Here is a 22,519-nt window from a genome sequence, read left to right as displayed (position 1 = left end):
CACGTTTTGGTCTTGCCCAATGCTAACGGACTACTGGTCAGATATTTTCAAAACTCTTTCACAGGCCCTAAATCACAGGCACACCACGTCATTGCCTTTACCACTTTGTTAGCCAGACGCGCCATCCTCTTTAAATGGAAGTATGCCTCGCCTCCATCACACGATGGCTGGATAAGGGAGGTTTTACAATGCATCCACCTTGAAAAAATGAGGCACTCTCTCAAAGGATCACTGAGTTCCTTTTATAAAACGTGGAGCCCCATTCTGGCCATTATTGAAGGCCTTACTGTGACATCAGAGCCGCCTGTTTAGACTTCCAAGTGGTGAAGAGACCTTTTTTTTTTTAATTTATTAATTTATCTTTTTTTCTTCTTCTGTTATCACTTCCTATTTTATCTCTTCCTGATGGCCTTAGGGGAAAGGTGCGGTGGCTTGGTAGGGAGGGGGGATTATGTTGTTTCTGAGCTGTTCGTCTACCTTTCAAGCTTCATTTTATTTTTTCCAGACACCTTGTCTTTTTCTGCATCATTTGTAACACAATTCATATGTCTGCAAAAAATTTAATAATAATAAAAAAAGAAAGGCAAAAAAAAAAATGTCCCTTACAGAAAGAGAGACACTGGATAGGAATTGTCCGTGCAATCATTTATTTTTCTTATAGCCTAGGCTAGCTACAGTCAACACCATAGCTAAAACAAATATCACAGAAAAATAGGGTAAATAAAATGTGACATCTGTCAGTCAGAATTATAAGAAAAAATGCAAATAAACGAAAACTGCTGACTTAGATGCTAAAATAAAGTTTTTATATGAATGAATGAATGAATGTTCACTGACGATGGTCACCGAAAGTTAGATCCTCCAAAGGCTGTAATGCGTGGCCGACACAGAACAATTTAAATGGCTAGGCTATTATTAGCTTTTTATTATTTTTTATGCAAGTTATTTGTAAATTAAACAAAGAAACTGCAGTCTATTGTTCATTTTCGTTAACTTCAAACGTAGGCTAAATTAAAGAGAGGTTCTATAGCCTACATTGTTTATTTTTGTAATGCACGTTATCATCTATACATTAAACACATTTATATATGTTTATACATATATTTTCTTGTCATGTAATTTAAAATGTGTAAATGAAAATAAATTGGTCTATACATTAGCCTACCTAAAGTAGGCGTTTTACAACTAGCCTATTTATAGACCAATAATATAACTTAAGTTTAACATCATCATAAACAACAGAAATTTTAAATATAAATTTTAATATATAGGCTACACTTTCATTGCGCTGAGCGGGAGAAGCTGGAGCTGGACCGGGATGGGGAATAATGCACATTAGAGACTCTGGTGGCTAGTGCGGGACATCATCTTTTGGGATGTGTGCATATTTCAACTGTCCGCAGCTTTGCGGGGCTGAATCGGTCGACGGCTGGCATCATGTCATAAAAAGTAGACAATGCATCTGAATAAAAATAAGTAGGCCTACTTAAAAAAAAAAAAAAAAAAAAAAAGACTTGGACGTATATATAAATGTTTAAAATATATCAGTTACATTTAACATAAGAAATAAACTGTTAACTAATATTTGCAATTTGACAATATTTAAACGGGTACAGATTTACATGCTTATGGTCCTGTCTCCCATCGTCGCAGGCTTTGAAGCATGTCAAAATCCAATAAAAAGCTAAAAAAAATAAATGTATATATATAGAAGCTAGAAGCAATGCAAACGCAACTCGCGTCGTCATTATGGCCCCGCCCGCCGACTCTATACACGATGTGATTGGCCCGTCCAGATTGTGAGGAATACAGCTCAGAAGGGTATTGAGAGTTCCTAGACAACACTTGCGGGCAGATTAAATTTGCTGCCGCTAGGGTGCGTCTAGATTTCTAGGCTAGGGTGGGAGGAAATCACACGCTAATGACGATTTGCACATTCACATTCAGTTTTGCACTTGTGAAATGTATTTATTTTGGACACAATGTTGTTGTTTTGTTTTATTTTTTTATTCCATTTTACTTTAATATGTTAAATATCAAAACCAATAAAAAGTTGCAAGCCACAGCCAGGGTTTTTGATATCTTTCAGAAAAATATGATGGCCCATAGAATATTTTGTTGTATGAATATCTGAGTATGCAATATGAAAATTAAAAGGCCTCTACTTAAAAATTAACCATTAAAAAACAACAACATTTTGAACAAAAAATTTGTCAAAAGCCCTATTTCCCATGGGACTAGTATTATCTGGGGACCTCTGGTAATTTATAATAATTGTAGAGAGTGTCTGTGATCTTAATGCCGTGCGAATCGGCTATGTCTGTAATTTGTAGAGTAAAAATTCCCCCACAAATGACCTACCATATTTCGCCAAAAACTGAGGTCCTGTGATAATAGTCCCGTGCGAATCGGCGCCTGTGATTTTGGCCAGGATTCAGTGGATCGTATATCATTTTTGCAAGGTTTTTGTTTCCTGTGCTCATTTCTATCTTTATCTTTCACAAAGAATGGAGGCTGCATTCATTATGCGCACCGTTTTGAATTCCTGCACAGATTATATACTTTCACTATAGAGTGAGTACCAATTTGGGAGCAAATTGCTTTAATGGTGTTAAATATTAATATCAATACAATTCTTAATGAAAAACACAACAGAACAGTACAATGACAAGCTCGCTTAAATGGGCGCTTTTACATTTAGCTTTGAAACTTAATCTTCCGCCGTATATTGTCAGCTTTTCACTCGTTATAAATGAGATCTGACTCCTGCCGCTGGTCTGTGCTCAGTTCAGTTTTAATTGCAGCGTTTGTTCTCTAACTGAACAAAATTATTTTTATTACTATAAAACTGTCAAAACGATATCGATACATATGACCGTTTATGATTTCATACAGCTATATCTATAACAAAAAACATTTACAAGTCTTGGCATTATATCCGGGAGATAAGTCAGTAAATTCGAGTAAAATCACAGGCTTTGCTTTTCCCGTGCAAATGTGCCACGCAAAATGTAGATGTGAGGGAGTAATTTCTAAATCACAGACTTCCCTAGAAAATACTAATCCCGTGCGAAGAGGGCTAAAGACTACATTCAGATCCGATTCAGAGCGATGATCAAACACAGATGGAGTAGATGGAGTCCATCAACACCCCTAATTCTTCACAGTCCCAGAGCTCGTCCTGGGTCCACATTTCATTCAGTAACATTATGGGCTGTTTTGATTTATATGATGTTTACTGTTGATGATCACGTTATTTTTCATATGTATCTGCTTACATATGATCGCTTGTTTTACTCCATCTTCCTCGTGTGTTTTGATCAGAAGATGATGTACTCATTCAGAAGAAGTCTTCTCTCCAGTGTGAACTCTCATGTGGGATTTAAGACTCACTTTATAAGTGAAATTCTTCCCACACTCTTGGCAGGTGTAAGGCTTCTCTCCAGTATGAATTCTCATGTGGGATTTAAGACTCACTTTATAAGTGAAATTCTTCCCACACTCTTGGCAGGTGTAAGGCTTCTCTCCAGTGTGAATCCTCATGTGGACTTTAAGATGCCCTGCATGAGTGAAACTCTTTCCACACTGTAGGCAGGTGTAAGGCCTCTCTCCAGTGTGAACTCTCATGTGGGATTTAAGACTCACTTTATAAGTGAAATTCTTCCCACACTCTTGGCAGGTGTAAGGCTTCTCTCCAGTGTGAATCCTCATGTGGACTTTAAGATGCCCTGCATGAGTGAAACTCTTTCCACACTGTAGGCAGGTGTAAGGCCTCTCTCCAGTGTGAACTCTCATGTGGACTTTAAGTCTCCCTTTACAAGTGAAATTCTTCCCACACTCTTGGCAGGTGTAAGCCTCTCCAGTGTGAACACTCATGTGGACTTTAAGTCTCCCTTTACAAGTGAAATTCTTCCCACACTCTTGGCAGGTGTAAGCCTCTCCAGTGTGAACACTCATGTGGACTCTGAGACTCCCTTTTTGAATGAAACTCTTTCCACACTGTAGGCAGGTGTAAGGCTTCTCTCCAGTGTGAACTCTCATGTGTCCCTCAAGGGTTCCTTTTCGAGTGAAATTCTTCCCACACTCTTGGCAGGTGTAAGGCTTCTCTCCAGTATGAATTCTCATGTGGGATTTAAGACTCACTTTATAAGTGAAATTCTTCCCACACTCTTGGCAGGTGTAAGGCTTCTCTCCAGTGTGAATCCTCATGTGGACTTTAAGATGCCCTGCATGAGTGAAACTCTTTCCACACTGTAGGCAGGTGTAAGGCCTCTCTCCAGTGTGAACTCTCATGTGGACTTTAAGTCTCCCTTTACAAGTGAAATTCTTCCCACACTCTTGGCAGGTGTAAGCCTCTCCAGTGTGAACACTCATGTGGACTTTAAGTCTCCCTTTACAAGTGAAATTCTTCCCACACTCTTGGCAGGTGTAAGCCTCTCCAGTGTGAACACTCATGTGGACTCTGAGACTCCCTTTTTGAATGAAACTCTTTCCACACTGTAGGCAGGTGTAAGGCTTCTCTCCAGTGTGAACTCTCATGTGTCCCTCAAGGGTTCCTTTTCGAGTGAAACTCTTCCCACACTGCTGGCAGGTGTAAGGCTTCTCTCCAGTGTGAACTCTCATGTGGACTCTGAGACTCCATGTTTCAGTGAAACTCTTTCCACACTGCTGGCAGGTGTAAGGCTTCTCTCCAGTGTGAATCCTCATGTGGACTCTGAGACTCCATGTTTTATTGAAACTCTTTCCACACTGCTGGCAGGTGTAAGGCTTCTCTCCAGTGTGAACTCTCATGTGTCCCTCAAGGTTTCCTTTGTGATTGAAACTCTTCCCACACTGTTGGCAGGTGTAAGGCTCCTCTCCAGTGTGAATCCTCATGTGGACTCCGAGACTCCATGTTTCAGTGAAACTCTTTCCACACTGCTGGCAGGTGTAAGGCTTCTCTCCAGTGTGAACTCTCATGTGTCCCTCAAGGTTTTCTTTTCGAGTGAAACTCTTCCCACACTGTTGGCAGGTGTAAGGCTTCTCTCCAGTGTGAACTCTCATGTGGACTTTAAGATGCCCTGTTCCAGTGAAACTCTTTCCACACTGCTGGCAGGTGTAAGGCTTCTCTCCAGTGTGAATCCTCATGTGGACTCTGAGACTCCATGTTTCAGTGAAACTCTTTCCACACTGCTGGCAGGTGTAAGGCTTCTCTCCAGTGTGAATCCTCATGTGGACTTTAAAATGCCCTGTTTGAGTGAAACTCTTTCCACACTGCTGGCAGGTGTAAGGCTTCTCTCCAGTGTGAATCCTCATGTGGACTCTGAGACTCCATGTTTCAGTGAAACTCTTTCCACACTGCTGGCAGGTGTAAGGCTTTCCTCCAGTGGGAATACTTGAGTGTTTTTTATGGTTTTCTTTTTTAATAAAGCTCTTTCCACACTCTTGGGGGGTGAACGGCTTCTCTCCAGTGTGAACTCTCATGTGGACTTTAGGGTGTCGCTTTTTAATTAAATTCTTTCCTGCCGTTTGGGTGATTTTTTGTGATGAAATCTTTTCAGTCTGTGAGTACCTAAAATATTTTTCTCCAGTTATGAAATCATGATGTTGCCCATTCATATCTTTCTCTTCCATTTCATTTAGTTCTTGACTCTCCACTTTCAGAGCCATCAGATCTAAAAGAGACAAAAAGCCCAGTTTAATGCCACAAAACAACAGACTTGAAGATATTAAAACATTTAAAGGGGTGGTAAAACACAATTTCACTTTTCTAACTTTAGCTAGTGTGTAATGTTGCTGTTTGAGCATAAATAGCATCTGCAAAGTTACAACGTTCAAAATTTTTCATTATTATTTATTTATTAATCTTTTCTCAATATAACCATTTCCGTTCTTTAGGATAATTTCCAAACTCATCATGTTTGGATTCTATGTGGTTAGGACACTGCCACAGTCGTTATTGAAGTGGTTTGGATATTAATGATATGGTCCACAAAGGAATGTAAAGATGATGGCGCACTCGCAAAAGCACTTTTGTGCAAGGTGCTATTTATTTACAGTGTCAGAGAGGTTCATCCACAGTGAAGAATATGGCTCCTCGCGCGTGGCTCCTGCTCTGCTTCTGCCCTAATGCGACTTATAGTCCAGTGCGGCTTGTTATTTTTCTCTTCATGAAGCATTTTTTGACTGATGCGACTTATTCTCCGGAGCGACTTATAGCCTGAAAAATGCGGTAAGCATTGCATTGCAATGTCACTCTCAATTTTAAAGTGCTCCCACGCTGTATTTTTCTTTGCCCGCTTTATGTTAGGCTGCATTTACACTGCAGGTCTTGATGTACAATTACGATCTGGTGACTATATCCGATTTTTTTTGACGACCCGCTTACATCTTTTCAAAAGCGACCCGTATCCGATATATCCATTTACACTGTACACTGGCAAAATAGCCCAAGACGTTCTTAACCAGTGAAAGGAAGTAAAACAGCGCGATATGCAATGGACGCAGACAAAATGATTGCACAATGTTTTGGTGTCTGCTCTGTTCCACACATATTTAAAGGATGGCAAAACATTTCTCTCTTAAGGCGGAGAAAAAGAGGAGAGCCCTTGACGGGGTTGCCAGGTTTTCACAACAAAACCCATCCAATTGCAACTCAAAACTGTGTTAAAGTAGCCCAATTCCGCATGAAAACTGCAACGACTTGGCAACACTGGATCGCAGTTTGTGTCCACCTGAGTTGACGTGATTCGCCTCCGTCCTTTTTTCAATGGCGTACGACTCGCATTTAGTGAGGAATATCCGATTTGACCGCTTACACGGCAGACGCTAATGCACGCATCCGAATCATATCGGATTTATTACCACATATGAGTGAGGCCTGATTCCGATCTGAGGATATCGGAATTCATGTGTTTTGTTCCTGCTTATGCGTTCACATGTCATATCCGATCTGTGCCACATGAGAGGAAAAAAATCGGAATTGGGTCACTTGAACCATGCAGTGTAAATGGGGCCTTAGAAAGCTGGTCATGAGTCATGACTTCTTCTTGTGGATATTACAAATGTCTGGGAGCGCTCTGGCGGTCTCTAGTGGTGCAAAAATATATTACAACTAAATTCAAAGCACGTCATTGACGCCACTTAACCGAGCAAAAAGTTTCACTCGGTTACGCAATTTTTAACAGTCAATTGGTTAACCATGGACACCCCTACTTGCCATCCGTTATAAGTAATCAATAATAATCCATTCCCCATTTATAATTAAAATAAACACAATCAATTCCCGCATAACACAATTAACACAATCCTGACAGTTAAATACAGACACAAACACCTATTCACACTAGACAGTGGTTTAGCCAGCTTCTGGTGGAACCGCGCTAGCACGACCCAGGCTGTGATGTCATAAGCGGCCGCCACTCACTCGTTCGGTTTGGCCAGCGCAGCTTCCCGCAGGAAGACTGACTACACTGCACACAGACAAATACCACAGAGACTAAACAATAAGAATGGGCAGTGTAAGTGTATGAAATGACCAGGAAATGGATAAGGAGGAGAGAATGGAGAAATGGGTGTCTGTCCACGAGCTATCAGTATTGCGTGTGCACCCGTCCCTCTGATAGCGGCAACGGCAGGGAGGAACGAGACAGGTAATGAATGAAATCAGTATGTATGTGCGTATGTGTGTACCAGGGCTGCTTCCCCAGCGGTGGCAACTAATGTGACTTTATCACATCCACCATGTCATTGCAACATTTCCCATCATCCCTCCTCACCTGCATGCAATTCATAATCACTCATACCTGCACCTTGTTTACATACCCAGCCCGCCACTACTTAAGCACACACCTCACCTCAGTCAGGGGTCCGGTCTCGTTTGTGTGTAGTGACACTTATCGTACTCTCCAGACGATGTTCTAAGTGACCAAACTGTGCAAACTAAGTTTACTTCCAGCGATCTCCCTTCTCCAGACTTTCTGAGTGTTCCAGATAGTTGCAGCAAGGTTTGTGCTTCTTGACTGATCCCTCTCCGTCCATGCTCTCACATCATTGAAAGATTCTTAAGATTGGACTGCTTAGTCCCTTCCTCACTCCAACCGTGTTGTCAATAAATCACCCTGGCACTGCATTCTCTCTGTCTAATACCCCTTTTCCACCAAGGCAGTGCTGGTGCTAAATCGGAGCCAGAGCCTAGTTTCAAATCGGTTCTTTGTGTTTCCACAGCCAAAGCACCAGCTCCGAGCCAGGAAAAGTGGTTCTTAAGTAACACCAAAACATTGCTGGGCTAGAAGTAAGAACCGCTTGCGTCACCGGCTGGGGGCGGCGTTACCGTGATCAACAAGATGAACACAAACCTGTGACCGCCATTTTTTCAATAGCAGCTAATCAAGCTAACAGCTGCTGGATTGTAATCTCCGTCTATACAAATCATGGAGAGCTGCACAAATGCGTTGGATTTGCGGCGTTTTAATGCTGATGTAGGATCATAAAGCCATTGGCCACTGAGGGAAGGCTTGTTCGAGATGCATCGGCGCGCGCTGTGCAGACTGATTGCGTATGACATCAAAGTAGAGCGAGCGCCAACGACCCCTTATGCTTTTGAATCGCTCGCGCAGTATTTGGATATCATATGTGGGTTGGTCTGCGCAGCGTCAATGCATTAGATAGAACACGCCTGGAAATTGTGTGTGTGTGTGTGTTTCCCGCTGCCTCGCTAGCAGTAGAGTCCTGCAACGGGTCGGGTACCCGCGGGCATAAAAGTGGCTAAAACAGGTGGATTGTGACATAAATTATAAAATACACGGGCGGGGTGTGGGCGGATAATTAATTCCGTGCGAGCGGGTAGAAGCGCGGATGAAAAATATGTGCAATATTTTTCTGTGCTGTGGCAAGGCGGAGGAGCGAGCGAGACCGGGGCGTGATGGCGAATGAGTGTCACCTGTGAGCCACACCGGTCTCAAATCCTCTCACGAGGAAGCTCGGCGGCATATAAGGACGAGAGATCACCAGACCTGGATTTTACGTTGAGTTGTGTTTGTTTTATTATGTGTGTGCGTGGCAGATGTCCGTGAGGGGCCGCGTTACTTTCGCTTTGTTTGGTTAAGTCTTTTAAATGTTCGCCGGTTCTCAAAAAACGATCAAAACGATCCGGTCGTCCTTCTTCCCCCCCAAACATACTGTATTACAATTTCTATGTCCAATTTACCATTACACATACACGCAACAACTATTTGCCATTTGATCCATCACGTCACCACCACTGTGACTTTTGTTGATGCCACTCGTAGCCCAGATGGAGCGAGCGTTGCAGGATAAGCAATGGATGAAGTAAAAGTAAAGTTGGTGAGTGAAGTATATAAAATGGTTGACAACGAGTCTATAAAGGCACTTTAGCCTGTTTCTTTAGCCCATTCATGATGCTGTTGATGTTGAGAGAAGTGCAATATTAAAAAAAATAAAGCATTTTAATTGAAATGATTTTAGCGTGTGTGATTTATTGCGGGCAGGGATCGGGTAACGGGCAAATATTAACGGGTCTGGGATGGACCCGTGCAGGACTCTGGTATGACATAAGACCTGGCTCTGTTGTGGCTCTTAGCATGTGGAAAAGAAAACGGTTCTTAAAAGGCTCTCAAGTCGAACCAACTTAGAACTGACACTATCACTGGCTCCGAACTAGCACCAGGTTCATTCTGGTGGAAAAGGGGTATAAGAGTGTGCTTCTGTAACGGAAGACAGGACCCATAACAGACCACAGTGCGATGGACATGTTCCTTATCCCACAGAGCCCAGCCAATCTGCTTCTCTCCATCTCCCAGGACCACTGACCCATCGATGAATATATCAAGAAGTTCCTCGAACTTGCAGACCAGGTTCCGTGGAACGATGCGACCCTCAAGATAATTATTTCGTCCCTCGAATGGCTTCCATACTTGTAGAGATGCTGATTTAAGAAAATATTGTAGGGGTCTCTTAATTTTAAAATGAATTTGCCGTTATAATGAATTTTCGTTAACACGTTAATTTTGACAGCTTGTCAGTCACGGACAGTAGGGGACACAAGTCAGTTCTGGGGCATTTTAACTTATTTAATGATTCCGAAAGTGTAGTCTCCAAGCTTTCCAAGGATGTGTAACACATGGAAATCTGATAATATTTAGAGAAGTTGTGGCCATTTGAATGTAGGCATTTAACAAAGATTAAACTGGACAAAACGGTCTCTAAAATTTTGCAGTTCTCACCTGTTTTCACCTGCTGGGAGAGACAATATGGCTCATTTACATCTCATTCAGATAAGCCATACCCCCTGTAAAGCTCCCTTTGTAAAGCTACATGGTTGCATAATGCATAGTAATGACAGACACAACGGATACAACTGGACTACATATTAATAATAAAGGATAGCAGATGCTAACATTACCATCTAAAAGCCCTAATGGGGGTTTTAGCAAGTGATACGATGCTAATGATTACAATTAAAATAATAACAATAGGTAGGTATAGGAAGGTCTAACTACAAGTAGATAATATAGAAAACAAACAGAATGTAGGACCGGACAGCCCGAACGACTTATTTCATTAAAGGCAATGAGATCTGCAAGAATACTTTTCTGTTTCTTGGGGAAACATGACATCATGACTTTGCGTAAACATACACGCCACTTTCTAAAGGCAAGTGGCGTGATATCTATACGCATTTTGAGCTATCCGCGTGTATGTCTACGCCGTGTGATTCTGCGTGTTTATCTACGCCGTGTGATTCTGCCAACCTGATCTGACAGAATTCATATTTATAGCCTAATTTTATATTTTGGAGAAACTAACTCCACTCCTACCCTAAACCTACCTACTCTCAACAATATAAAACACGTAACAGGCAAAAAAAAAAAAAAAAAACAGACAAAAACGGACCAAAAATAGTATAAAAGTATTAACTCATGTTACATTCCAAGTCTTCTGAAGTCAGACGATATCTCTATGTGAAGAACAGAGTTGATCTTAATGTTTTAGTCATTACTTGTGTTTGCTGTTTTTGTTACATTTGCACATTTAACTTTATTACATTTAATTTGGCTAACTTTAGGCATATAAGACCATATTTAACAGAGGCAGCAAAAATGATTATCGCGCCTCTTCGTGAACAGAACACACACGCACTCGTTAATATTTGTGATTCAAATGATACACGAGACGACAATGATGAGAATGATGCGATCGGTCACGAGACACACGAGAGACAATGGCATTTTACAATCAAAGCTGACGTAATGACGCAATTGGTCACATATAGACATAGCTGACGTGACGGTTCTTCCGGCGGCAATATTTGAAATGTATTAATCTTTGGCGGATGGACTTGACGTTACTGATCGCTTCTTTTACTGATTCTTTACACAAATCAATCGTTTGGCCTCAGAACACTTGGAATATTTGTAATTTCTGAATAAATTGTGCCTGCAGTCGTATCTGCCCGTTATCCTGTTTCACAGGACGTCCATCACAACACCAGAGCTACACAACGGCAAGAACCCTCCGTTCTCCAGCAGAGTCCAAACTGACCACAGGACCTCCATCACAACACCAGAGCTACACAATGGCAAGAACCTTCTGACCTCCAGCAGAGTCCAGACTGGCCACAGGACCTCCATCATAACACCAGAGCTACACAACGGTAAGAACCCTCCATCCTCCAGCAGAATCCAGACTGGCCACAGGACCTCCATCACAACACCAGAGCTACACAACGGCAAGAACCCTCCATCCTCCAGCAGGATCCAGACTGACCACAGGACCTCCATCACAACACCAGATCTAGACAATGGCTCAAGCAAAAATTCTGGCAGGGATGTGGAGTTAGGCAGGGCTGCAGTCTGAGTCCGATTCTATTCAACATCTACATTAATGAGCCAGCAGTGCTGGAGCCCTCTAGTGTCCCCAGATGGTGGTACATCATATATATATATATATATATATGCTTTTTAAAAACTTGGATAAAACTTCAGTAGAGAATCTACAATTGGAAACAGAAGCACGTCCAACGCCGCCTACAGGGCTGAATTAGGCCTGTACCTGCTGAACATTGAGATCCAGAAGAGATGTATTCAAGTTCTGGCATCAACTACATCAGTCTGATTCTGATTCAGTCAGATATAAATCCCTCCTCCGTAATGAAACCTCAGCAGAGTCTCATCCTCTAACTCCTCTAGCTCTTCAACTAGTCCATCAAACTCAACTCCCGACTGGCCACAGCTACAACCCCAAAACCATTATTAAAGAAATTGACAAAACCGAAGACACTCATGATGAATCACTAAAAACACATTTGACCTCAAAATACCTGTCAATTATCTAGTTATTAAACAATTGAAAGAAAGACAAATCCTGTCCAAATACAGATTGAGTGACCATGATCTAGAATCTAGATATAGAGAGAGGAAGACCTAGACAAACATGGACAGAGAGAGAGCAGAGGATCTCCAGACACTGTGATCTACAGCAAACACTCTCTACTCATCTGTACTAAATATCACAATGTAAGAGAAACATTTCTGGCCAGATTTGAAACACTGACTCCATCATTCACTGATACTGAGAAAATGTTATTCATGCTTGGAGAAGATGCGAGCAAAGCCGCACTCAGGGCACAATATGTGTTAGCCATTCACAATGTTAGAGACAGTTAACTCTAGAGAGACCTGCTTCATTTAATCACTTCTTTAGATGGATTTGATTGACTTATTTACTATGCTACATGTGACAAGATCTGTATAAAAAATAAATATATGTAGTGAAGCCCCAATATAAGGACATGGTGGTAAGAGTGACGTGGCCCCTTTAAGAGCGTTCCTCCAGAGGCGGAAGTGTGCACATTAGGACATTTCCGTGTGCTTTATAAGATTGGGAGAGCGGTAGTTTGGGGAGACGAGCAGCTTGATTCTCCGGTTTAGTTTTCAGATTACTGCTCAAATAAGGTAACGATCATTGTTGCTTTCACTCTGCATCCTCTAACTTAGAAGCACCAACAAAAATTTAGATTATCTTTTAAGTCAAAGGATCTTATCTTTTTATCCTTTGTCTTTCTCTGTATAGGCTGTCTCCCTCGCGCTTGTGTGCGGGTGTTTGGTATTAGGTGCGAGGTAGGTTAGATTGCTTTTTCTGTTTGTTTGTATTTGGCGACCTGTTTTTAACAGTGTAGGCTTTATTTTTAGGCTGATTTAGGCTTTGGTGGTCGCGGGGCTGGTGAATGCAGGGTTAAAGACCATTTGAAAATGGCGCTGTGTTGCCATCCCAACCATTAACTCACTGGTAGGGTTTCTTTTAATGTGTTTTGAGTGATTTTTGTTGGGGAACGGCAATATTTATGGGTTATGAGTAACATTTGTTTTTGTTTCCTTTAGGAATTGCCATTTAATTGTCACTGCTGTCTTTCCTCCCCCATTTATTACTTTATTTTGTTATATGTACTCCTTTTTCGGTTTTGTTATTTTTCTTGTTTATGATATTTGATATTGTGAGGTGCCTTGTGTTTTTAACCATAAAGAACTAACCTATGGCTCATACTTTGTGCCTTTTGTGAAACAGTTAATAAATTCCGTCTTGTTGTTATTTCTGAGAAACACGTCTCTGTTCCTTTTTTGGGGTGGTCCACAACGAATCTGTGCTTAAGTTTGTCTAACATTCCCTGAGGAGAGTTTCAGGGTGGCGTAGTCTGGCTATATTTTATATCATATGTATTTTGGAGCAATTATTATACTTTCTACTCCACTACATTTCTACAACGTTTCGTTACATTTTCTGATCAGTTTTAAGGCTCGATTAAGGCTTCTCCAGATAGTAAGACTAACGAACTGACGGTTGTGCAGTTGAGGCTCGCGCAGCCTTGAGGAGAAATGGAAACAGATCAGCCCAGTGTACACAAAGAAACAAACTGCAGTAAAAATGTAATTGATCAAATGTAAGAATATAAAGGGAAAACTGAAGCATAGCCTATATTTAATAAGATTAGGGGGAAATGTCCTTTATAAAAGGTAAAAATATCAAATATGAATCTCTCCTGCAGTGTGTGCAAACCTGGTGAAAAACTACAGGAAATGTTTGACCTCTGTAATTGCAAACTAAGGCTACTGTACCAAATATTAACATTGATTTCTCAGGTGGTCAAATGCTTATTTGCAGCTGTATCATACAAATAAATAAGAAAAAAATCATACATTGTGATTTCAGGATTTTCTTTCCAGATTATACATATATATATTTGGCAACATTGTGATGCACAGCCAGGCTAATAAAGCTAATTTGAAATTGAAAATGACTGAGTTCAGCTTTGAGAATGAAACCAACCTGTTTGTTCCTCAGTTTCTTCATGTTTGACTCTCAATGTTTCTTCAATCTTCACGTCTTCACTCTCCTCTTTAATAAACGCCATCTTTGTTTGCTCCTCAGTTTCTTCATGTTTGACTCTCAATGTTTCTTCAATCTTCACGTCTTCACTCTCCTCTTTAATAAACTCCATCTTTGAGATAAGAATAATCACAGAAATAAAAAACACATCCAAACTAAATCAGTAGTTCAGTCACTGGTAAGAGAGTCAGTCAGAGTGAGAGTTAATTGCCTTAAATGACCTGATTCGACAACAACAAACTCTCTAAACACTACAAATTAATAAAAGAACACAATTTATATAGTAGGTTCATATTTAGACATTTTATGATAAATGTATTCATCTGTAGATTACATTTAATAGATTACACTTCTGTGAGATCAACTGTTCTTGATATATTTACACGTTTAACATTATTCAATTTAATTTGGCTAACTTTAGGCATATAAGACCATATTTAACAACAGAGGCAGCAAAACTATTAATTCATCTGTAGATTACATTTAATAGATTACACTTCAGTGAGAACATTAGCGGTTGCTTTACAGAAGTTTTCATTACTTGTGTTTGCTGTTCTTGTTACATTAACACATTTAACTTTATTACATTTAATTTGGCTAACTTTAGGCATATAAGACCATATTTAACAACAGAGGCAGTAAAACTATTAATGCACTCAATGATTTTTCCTCATGCTTTACTATCCGGTCACAAGCAAACACAACAACTTTAAAATCAATCGACTCTCTTTACAAACAGACACTCAGATTACCATCATTACAATACAGTTTAAATACATAAGTTATTGAGTTTTGATAGTACTAAACATTTTGTTAATGCTTGCTTGATTTTTTTAAGATTTTAAATGTGTTTGCACATCCCCCTTTATGCCAGTTTATAATGCAGAAAGAAAATAATGTCAGAACAACGAGAGCAATTACTAGAGGAGACTGTGTTGAACAGTTTAGATGGACAACATTTGGCCGATCAGTCTTTTCAGTTAAAGCCATTCATTACTGGAATACTCTACTAACTCAATTAACGGATAGCACAAATTACTCAACATTTAAATAGACACTAAAGGAACGGCTAAAAGCTAATCAAACTCGTTATCACATGTAATTATATATTTTTAATGTTCCTGCTATTATCATCTCTAGGAGTTCTACTGTGTCCGTGATTTGGCACTATACTGCTTTGATAGCAATTCTTTGTGTTTGATAAATGTTTTATTATTTGTGGATGATAGTGAATTTAATGCATATATTGTATTTACATGTGATAATTTACTCTCCGTGTTTATGATAAACTGATTTATGATATATAGAGAGAAATGAGACGCATCTTTTCTGTTACACGTGTGAATGAAAAATAAAGTTCACTAATGTTAGAAAACGCATTAAAATGTAAAGTTCAATCATCAAACATTCATTTAACTGTTCTTGTTGAAACTATAACATTGACCGAACAGTTTTTATTGATTTAAACACTTTAAAAGCTTAAAACACAAACCTTTCTTCAGCAGAATCACAACAGATGCAGGAGCGCGGCGCAGCCTTATGACGTCACATCTCCACTACAAAATAAAAGTCCTGATCACATGCTCAAGTCACAGATGAGTGTAGAGACATTCACATACAAACAATAAAACACATTTCAGTTTAATTCTTCAATACATATTTAAATGCGTGTTGGTCAGTGATGTGCTAAAAATAACTACCAAAGAAAGAGTTTGAACCACATCTAATATGTGAGATTCAGTCAATGCTAAACACAAATGTTTGTGTGCAGAAATCATTTATACAAGGGGCAGATAACTTAAACTTATTTTTTAAACTTATTTAGTTTATTAAGTTTAATCAAAGCCAGTAAACGTTTGTCGATATATTTTATCTATATAATTTTATAATATAGTGCCACAGACTCAACAAACAAGTATTTTGTGATTTCTCCAAAGCTTTTGATAGCATCCAGTCTTCTGTATTTCACTCATTAAGAATGGCATTGGAGGAAAAGTTTTTGAGGTATTGAAATCTATGTATTCTAAACTTAAATCGTGTGTGAAAGGAACTGATGGTGTAACAGGATATTTGGGCTGAAGCACTGGTGTACGACAGGGCTGCATGAGTTCACTTTTGTTTATTATTTTCCTAAATGAATATATAACATGCTCAAGGAAAATGGTAAAAGTATTCAGTAAAAGTAAAAGTATGCAAAAAAAAAAAAAGAAAAAAAAAAAGGTAATAGGAGTGTATGTGGAACTATAATGTATGGCGGATTAGCACTTCTGAGAGTACTTCGGCTCGGCGCAGTAAAAAGTCCCGGCCGAAACATCTTCCCTCACATCTCCCTATTGACAGAAATGAGAGAGTGTAAAAAGTCCCGGTGGCCAGACAGTGATTCATCTTTTTTAAATCATTAAAATATTAATGTATGTGACGCTGTGAGCACAGACACTATTGTGTAGACTGTAAGTATTTAAAATGTTAAACTTTTTTAAACGTTTGATGTTTAATATGAATAAATAGCGCTCATAAACGGGCGTCAATGGCATTCTCAAGTGAAACGAGTTGAGGCTTGGACCCAGAAACGGCGTTCCTTACGTCACGACTTAACAAGCGGATTGACAGAAATGAGAGAGTGAGGGGGAGATGTGAGGAAAGATGTTTCGGCCGGGACTTTTTACTGCGCTGAGCCGAAGTACTCTCAGAAGTGCTAATCCGCCATACATTATAGTTCTCCTTTTTAATCCGATTAGAGAAGTACCACGTTTTATTTTGTCACCATACTTGATCATTCAACTATTCGTGTAACTGTATTTAAATAGGGCAAACGTGGAGGTGTTTGGTACTTCTAACTTGATCTCTGTTGGGTACCATAGTGAATGAACTGGGCTTAGTGGGCTAAGCTACATGCTATCAGATCGTCACCGCGCGTCAGAGAGATTAAGTGCACGCACTGAGACGAGAGAGGGATGTATCAACTCGTTTTAGTTAAGGGAATAACATAGTTTAATATGAAAAAGCGGTGAAGTAACCCTTAACGTTTTTTGTGTATTTATTATTGCTACCCCATGTAGTCAACATTTGAATGATAATAGCCTAACTATAATTATTTTAATAAATATATGAATCTCAATAAAGATGTGCAGTACAATTGTGTTACACAAAAGCAATCCAATTTGCAAGTTGTGTTTTCTGCTGGTCTTCTTTAAAAGTCAGTATTTTGTTTTAGTTTTAGTTATTAACTTGAGATGACCTTCAAATAAAAATGTCATCCTTAAATTCCTTAACATTTTTCACCACTGTTCTCATGCAAATCATTTTCTGTAGTTTAGGTTTTTAAATTTTTAATAAAATGTAGGCTTTCCCCTGCTTTTAATTATTTTAACATCTGTGTTGAATATTAAAACTGCAAACTCACAATACGTACTGACTGTGTTCTTTTTTTATAGCAACCTCATGGTACAACGAGAGAACACGGCGGGAGCGAGGCCCTTCCTTCTGGGAAACAGAGGTGCTTCAGAATTTTCAAGACAGTGATTGGTACCTTAACTTCAGAATGCCCAAAGAGGCCTTCAGTATTCTTTGTGACCATCTGCACCCATACATCAACCCCCAAACCACAAACATGTTGGATCCAGTACCTCTAGAGAAGAGGGTAGCAGTGTCAATCTACAAGCTTGCCAGTAACGTTGAGTTCCATGATGTTGCCAACTTGTTTGGTATTGGAACCAGCACTGCCTGTAACATCTGGGAGGTGTGTGAGGCACTAAGCAAACTCAGGAGGGTTTTTGTGAAGAGGCCAAAAACTGTCACTGAAGTCCAAGAGATCATCACAGGATTTGAGAGGAAGACAGGATTCCCCATGTGTGCTGGTGCTTTGGATGGCACGCACATCCCAATCATTGCCCCAGAGAGGTATCCCACTGACTACTATAATAGAAAAGGATGGTACAGTGTTCTTCTTCAAGGACTTGTAGACCACACTTCCAGCTTCCTTGATTTCGATTGTGGCTGGCCTGGAAAGTGCCATGATGCATACGTTTTTGAGTGTTCTCGTCTGTGCCGCAAGCGGGAGGATGGCAGTTTTTTCCCTACAGTCAGCAGGAACATCCAAAGGGTTGAAATACCTGTCCTGATTGTGGCTGATTCTGCCTACAGCTTGACTAGCAACATAATGAAGCCATTCCCGGAAGTTACTGCTGAAAATGTTGAAATCAAACATTTATTTATAGTGCAGAGAAACATTTGTTTTTCAACTTGACAATTCACATCACATAAGTTTTTAGGTATTTTTCCAGTTTGCATAAAAAAAAGGTTATAACTTTTTTAGTTTTTGAATATAAAATAAATGCTTTTTGTTACAAAATATAAAAGATGTGCAAATATTGCTTTCGTAAAAAAAAATAGGATGTTCAGAAATTGTCCAGTTTTCTTTGACCTTTCCCCCTACATAACATAGAAAACACTGCTTTCTGTAGGGATGCACCAAAACCAAAATAGTTAATAACAAAATAGTAAATGAAATAACTAAATAGTGAACATGTAAACAAAGGCCTAAGAACAAATAATGCTTTCCTGTAAAATTCCAAAGCACAAAAACCTCTTTTGGAGGATCATTGTAGTAATGCATTTGAAATGCTGCTGGGGCAGGGGGTCCAGGGGTTGTAGATGGACAGCCGGATCTCACGAAAAATGCATATAAATACTACGAGTGTGCAATGTCGTGGAATGTATATGCCAAAACTCATTTTGGCGTGCACATGATACGCAGTTTTTTGCGTGCATATGATACGCATTTTATAGCGCACATATTATACATACGAACCCCCCACCCCACCCCATAAAGTGCGTATCATATGCATGCGAAGAACAGCGTATTATATGCACGGCAAAATGAGTTTTGGCATATACATTCCACGACACTGCACACTCGTACTATTTATACGCATTTATGTGTGATCAGGTTGAGATGGAAAGTCCATGATCTCAGCTGATGGACGTTGGGGAGGTGGTGTATAAGGGTAGAAATGAGGGGCTGAAAAAGGTGAAGGGTGGGACTGGGGCCTAAAGCACTGAAACATCTGGAGCATTAACCTCCTGTTCTCTTCTGCTCTCTTTTCATCAACTTCCATCTTCTTAATTTTAAAATCAAGGCGTTTCCTTTCCAGCTCTTCTATTTCTCTCCATCTCTTTCTCCCATTCAAACCACTCCCTGTCGTGGTCATGGGTGTTCTCATTTTGCAGGAGACGGTCCAGACCCTTTTCCATTGCCTCCATTATCTGTGTTTTTCACCCCTTTCTTCTGCGATGTGCTAAATACAAAACATTTATTTCAGCAAATTCAGGTGTAAAACTAATAAAAATCAGGAACATGTAATGCTACAGTGGTCAAATCAAATGTCAATTCCTTTAAAAAAAAGCTTAATTTCACAGCCTATTTTATTTATACATGAAAGTGTACACACACACACACACGCACGCACACACACACAAACAAACAACAAAGCATCACTGTAATTCTGAATGTTATGGGAGTTAAAATACAGTTTCCTGCTTAGCAGGTGCATCACTCAACTGACCTTGGCCGCCTAGTGTGTATAGTGTTGTTGCCTCCAACATACAAAATCTAACGAAAGTGAGTACACCCCAAAAATGTTCAGACCACAGTGTAACTTTGCAGCCAAAAGGAGTGCTCGCTGAATGTTCAGTGGTGGACTGGATTAAGTCTGTGCCTATTTTTGATAACACTAGCTCTTCACAAGCTACCATTTCCCTGATTGCAAATTTGTTGTTAAAGACGGAGGAATCCGTTATTCTGGATTTTGATGATTCGCCCATTTCTGAAGAGCTCAAAGCTCACATTGTTGAAAGACTAAAATGTGAAGCTTCAAGTGCATCCAAGCATGATTTAAGGCGTGGCACATCGAATAGAGTTAATTGAGCATGTTCCTTTTAAAGAGCATACTCGTCGTGTCTCTCCAACTCATTTTGAGGACTTGAGGAAACATCTGTTAGATTTGCTTGCTAGTGAAATTACAGAAGAATCTAATAGTCCTTATGCTTCACCAGTAGTATTGGTGAGAAAGAAAAATGCTGACTTGCGAATGGTGGTTGATTACCGCAAGCTCAATAAGTTGACGAAGAGAGATGCGTACCCTCTCTCCAGGACTGAGGAGACCTTTACCTTTCTGTCAGGTTCAAAGTGGTTCAAAGTCCTAGATTTAAAGAGTGGATATTATCAGCTGCAGGTGGAAGAGAGTGATCGTCCCGAAACTGCATTTACTACGCCATTTGGAAACTGGCAATTTAGGCACTTCCCACAAGGAACGTGCAACGTTTCAAAGAACCATGGAGATAGTCATGGCTGGTTTGAATTTGCAGGAAGTCATCAAGCTTTTCTGGATGACAATCATTTTCTCTTACTATGAGTGAGAAAAACTAACCAGTACACAAGCTACTTAGCACTCAAATGTGCTGTGTGTGAAAAAATTCATGATTTCCTGCATGGCACAAAGTTTACAGTGTTAACCAAGGGGGTAATCTAGCGCTCGGAAAGCGTTCCACCCATAGGGGCTGCCATTGCTAACCAAGCCATCACCTGCTGTTAGCATCCCATTGACTCCCATTCATTTTTGAGTCACTTTGACAGTGAATAACTTTACATCTGAGGCGTTTAAAGACTCCATTTGTCTATTGTTTATTTCTAAAGAAACACGACAATGCATAAAAGGCTCCATTACCTTGTATCTTACACTATCGCCCCGCAGAAGCTGTTTTTGTAAAAATAGGCTAACGATTGCGTCATAACCAACGCGACTCTGTCGCACAGTTGAGAAATTACCGTATAGACCTGAGGAGACGCTCGCAGGCAATCTTTTACTGTCTATGAGACAGTCGGGGGGACGTGGAGACATAAAGTCTGATAAAGTTAAGGGAGAAGAATGGGGAGAAGCCCATAGTGAGCCAAAAGCAACGGGAGAAAATATTTAAACAACGTGATTCAGCTTTCACTTTCCACATCTACTAGAAGACCTACAGCTGTCAGACAGGAGGCTCACGTCACATCTACGTCGTCAAGCTCAGTCTGAGCCTGCGCAGTTCGCTCAGCCATCAGGAAGTGAGTGCCCCTAGGTTGACTTCACTGAACGCCGTAGAAGTCAATGGGAACGCTCCGTCCATTTCTTTTACTGTCTATGGTGTTAACAGACTACAATCCATTAGTGCATGTGCTAACTACGGCTAATGTTCACAAAAATTCTGATTCCGATTCTTACTTTCGATTCCGGTTCTTTTCGATTCGGAATCTTTGAGGGGTGAAGAGTCAAAACGTCACATCGATATTCAATGTTATTTTCAATACCACGGCTATTTTAAATATGGGGGGGGGGGCGACGACGCTGCATATACTGTCAATTAGATATTTTTTATATAATTTTTTTTTTGTCTTTTGAAAGTCTAGGCAATCGTCTAGGAAATTTCTTCTGAAGAGATCACTTTATATGATAAAGCTTTTAAGCGTTTTCTCATATATAAACATTGATCAATTACTATTAAAATTATCTCACAAATATTTGCTAACTCAATGTATTTTTTACAATGGGGTAATTGTGTTGCAATAGCTTACACAGCACAAGTAAGCTTGATTTTGAATGGTAAATATGTTTTTTGAGCAGTGTGATCATTTGTCTTTTTGTAGTTTGACTTTGAATAACTGCTGTCCCTTTAAGAACTGTCGCACTCATGGACCCTGAACACTGTTCCTGTTACTCATTCTTCATTTCTTCCTGAATTGTTTACGACTGTGTTTACATTAATACTCTTCAAGATGTGCACTGAGATTGTGTTTGAGTATATTTGACCAATAATAAGCTGGAAAAAGAAGCAAATATTTGCACTTGTAGGCCTATGTCAGAGGGGGCTTTATTACGGTATGTGTGTTTGTGCTCCAGATGTGAGCGCGAAATCTGCGGGGATTTGTAGAATTATGTGCAATCCCGCGCAAAATGCAGACCAATCACTCACACTAACACGCTGTCGTAGGAAAAGTCCAGCAGAACGAGCGTCCGTCGTGTTCAGAGGGTTAACCGGCTGAATGAGAATATGCGGCTGCGTGTCAACTCGCTGTCGGTCAGAGAGGAGAGGAGAGCACAGC

The 22,519-nt window shown here is 40.0% G+C and overlaps 2 protein-coding genes across 2 annotated transcripts in view; both read right to left on the bottom strand.

Moving 5' to 3' along the window:
* The window catches only part of LOC137049965 (zinc finger protein 91-like), a 284,608-nt gene that overhangs the window by 156,088 nt on the left and 106,001 nt on the right, over nucleotides 1-22,519 (bottom strand). The gene's annotated exons all lie outside the window — the stretch shown is intronic.
* LOC137049966 (zinc finger protein 208-like) overlaps nucleotides 643-22,519 on the bottom strand; it is a 61,885-nt gene continuing 40,008 nt past the window's right edge. Inside the window, exons 7-8 of the mRNA XM_067428717.1 lie at nucleotides 14,323-14,494; nucleotides 643-5,654 (exon numbers count right to left, since the gene is read on the bottom strand). Coding sequence (XP_067284818.1) covers nucleotides 3,337-5,654; nucleotides 14,323-14,494 — 2,490 coding nt within the window. The 3' untranslated portion in view covers nucleotides 643-3,336. The remainder of the gene's footprint in view (nucleotides 5,655-14,322; nucleotides 14,495-22,519) is intronic.

Source organism: Pseudorasbora parva, chromosome 20, assembly GCF_024679245.1.
Source record: "Pseudorasbora parva isolate DD20220531a chromosome 20, ASM2467924v1, whole genome shotgun sequence".
NCBI lineage: Eukaryota > Metazoa > Chordata > Actinopteri > Cypriniformes > Gobionidae > Pseudorasbora > Pseudorasbora parva.
The sequence above is the reverse complement of the archived record's forward strand: the minus strand, read 5'-3'. Positions and strand labels throughout refer to the sequence as shown.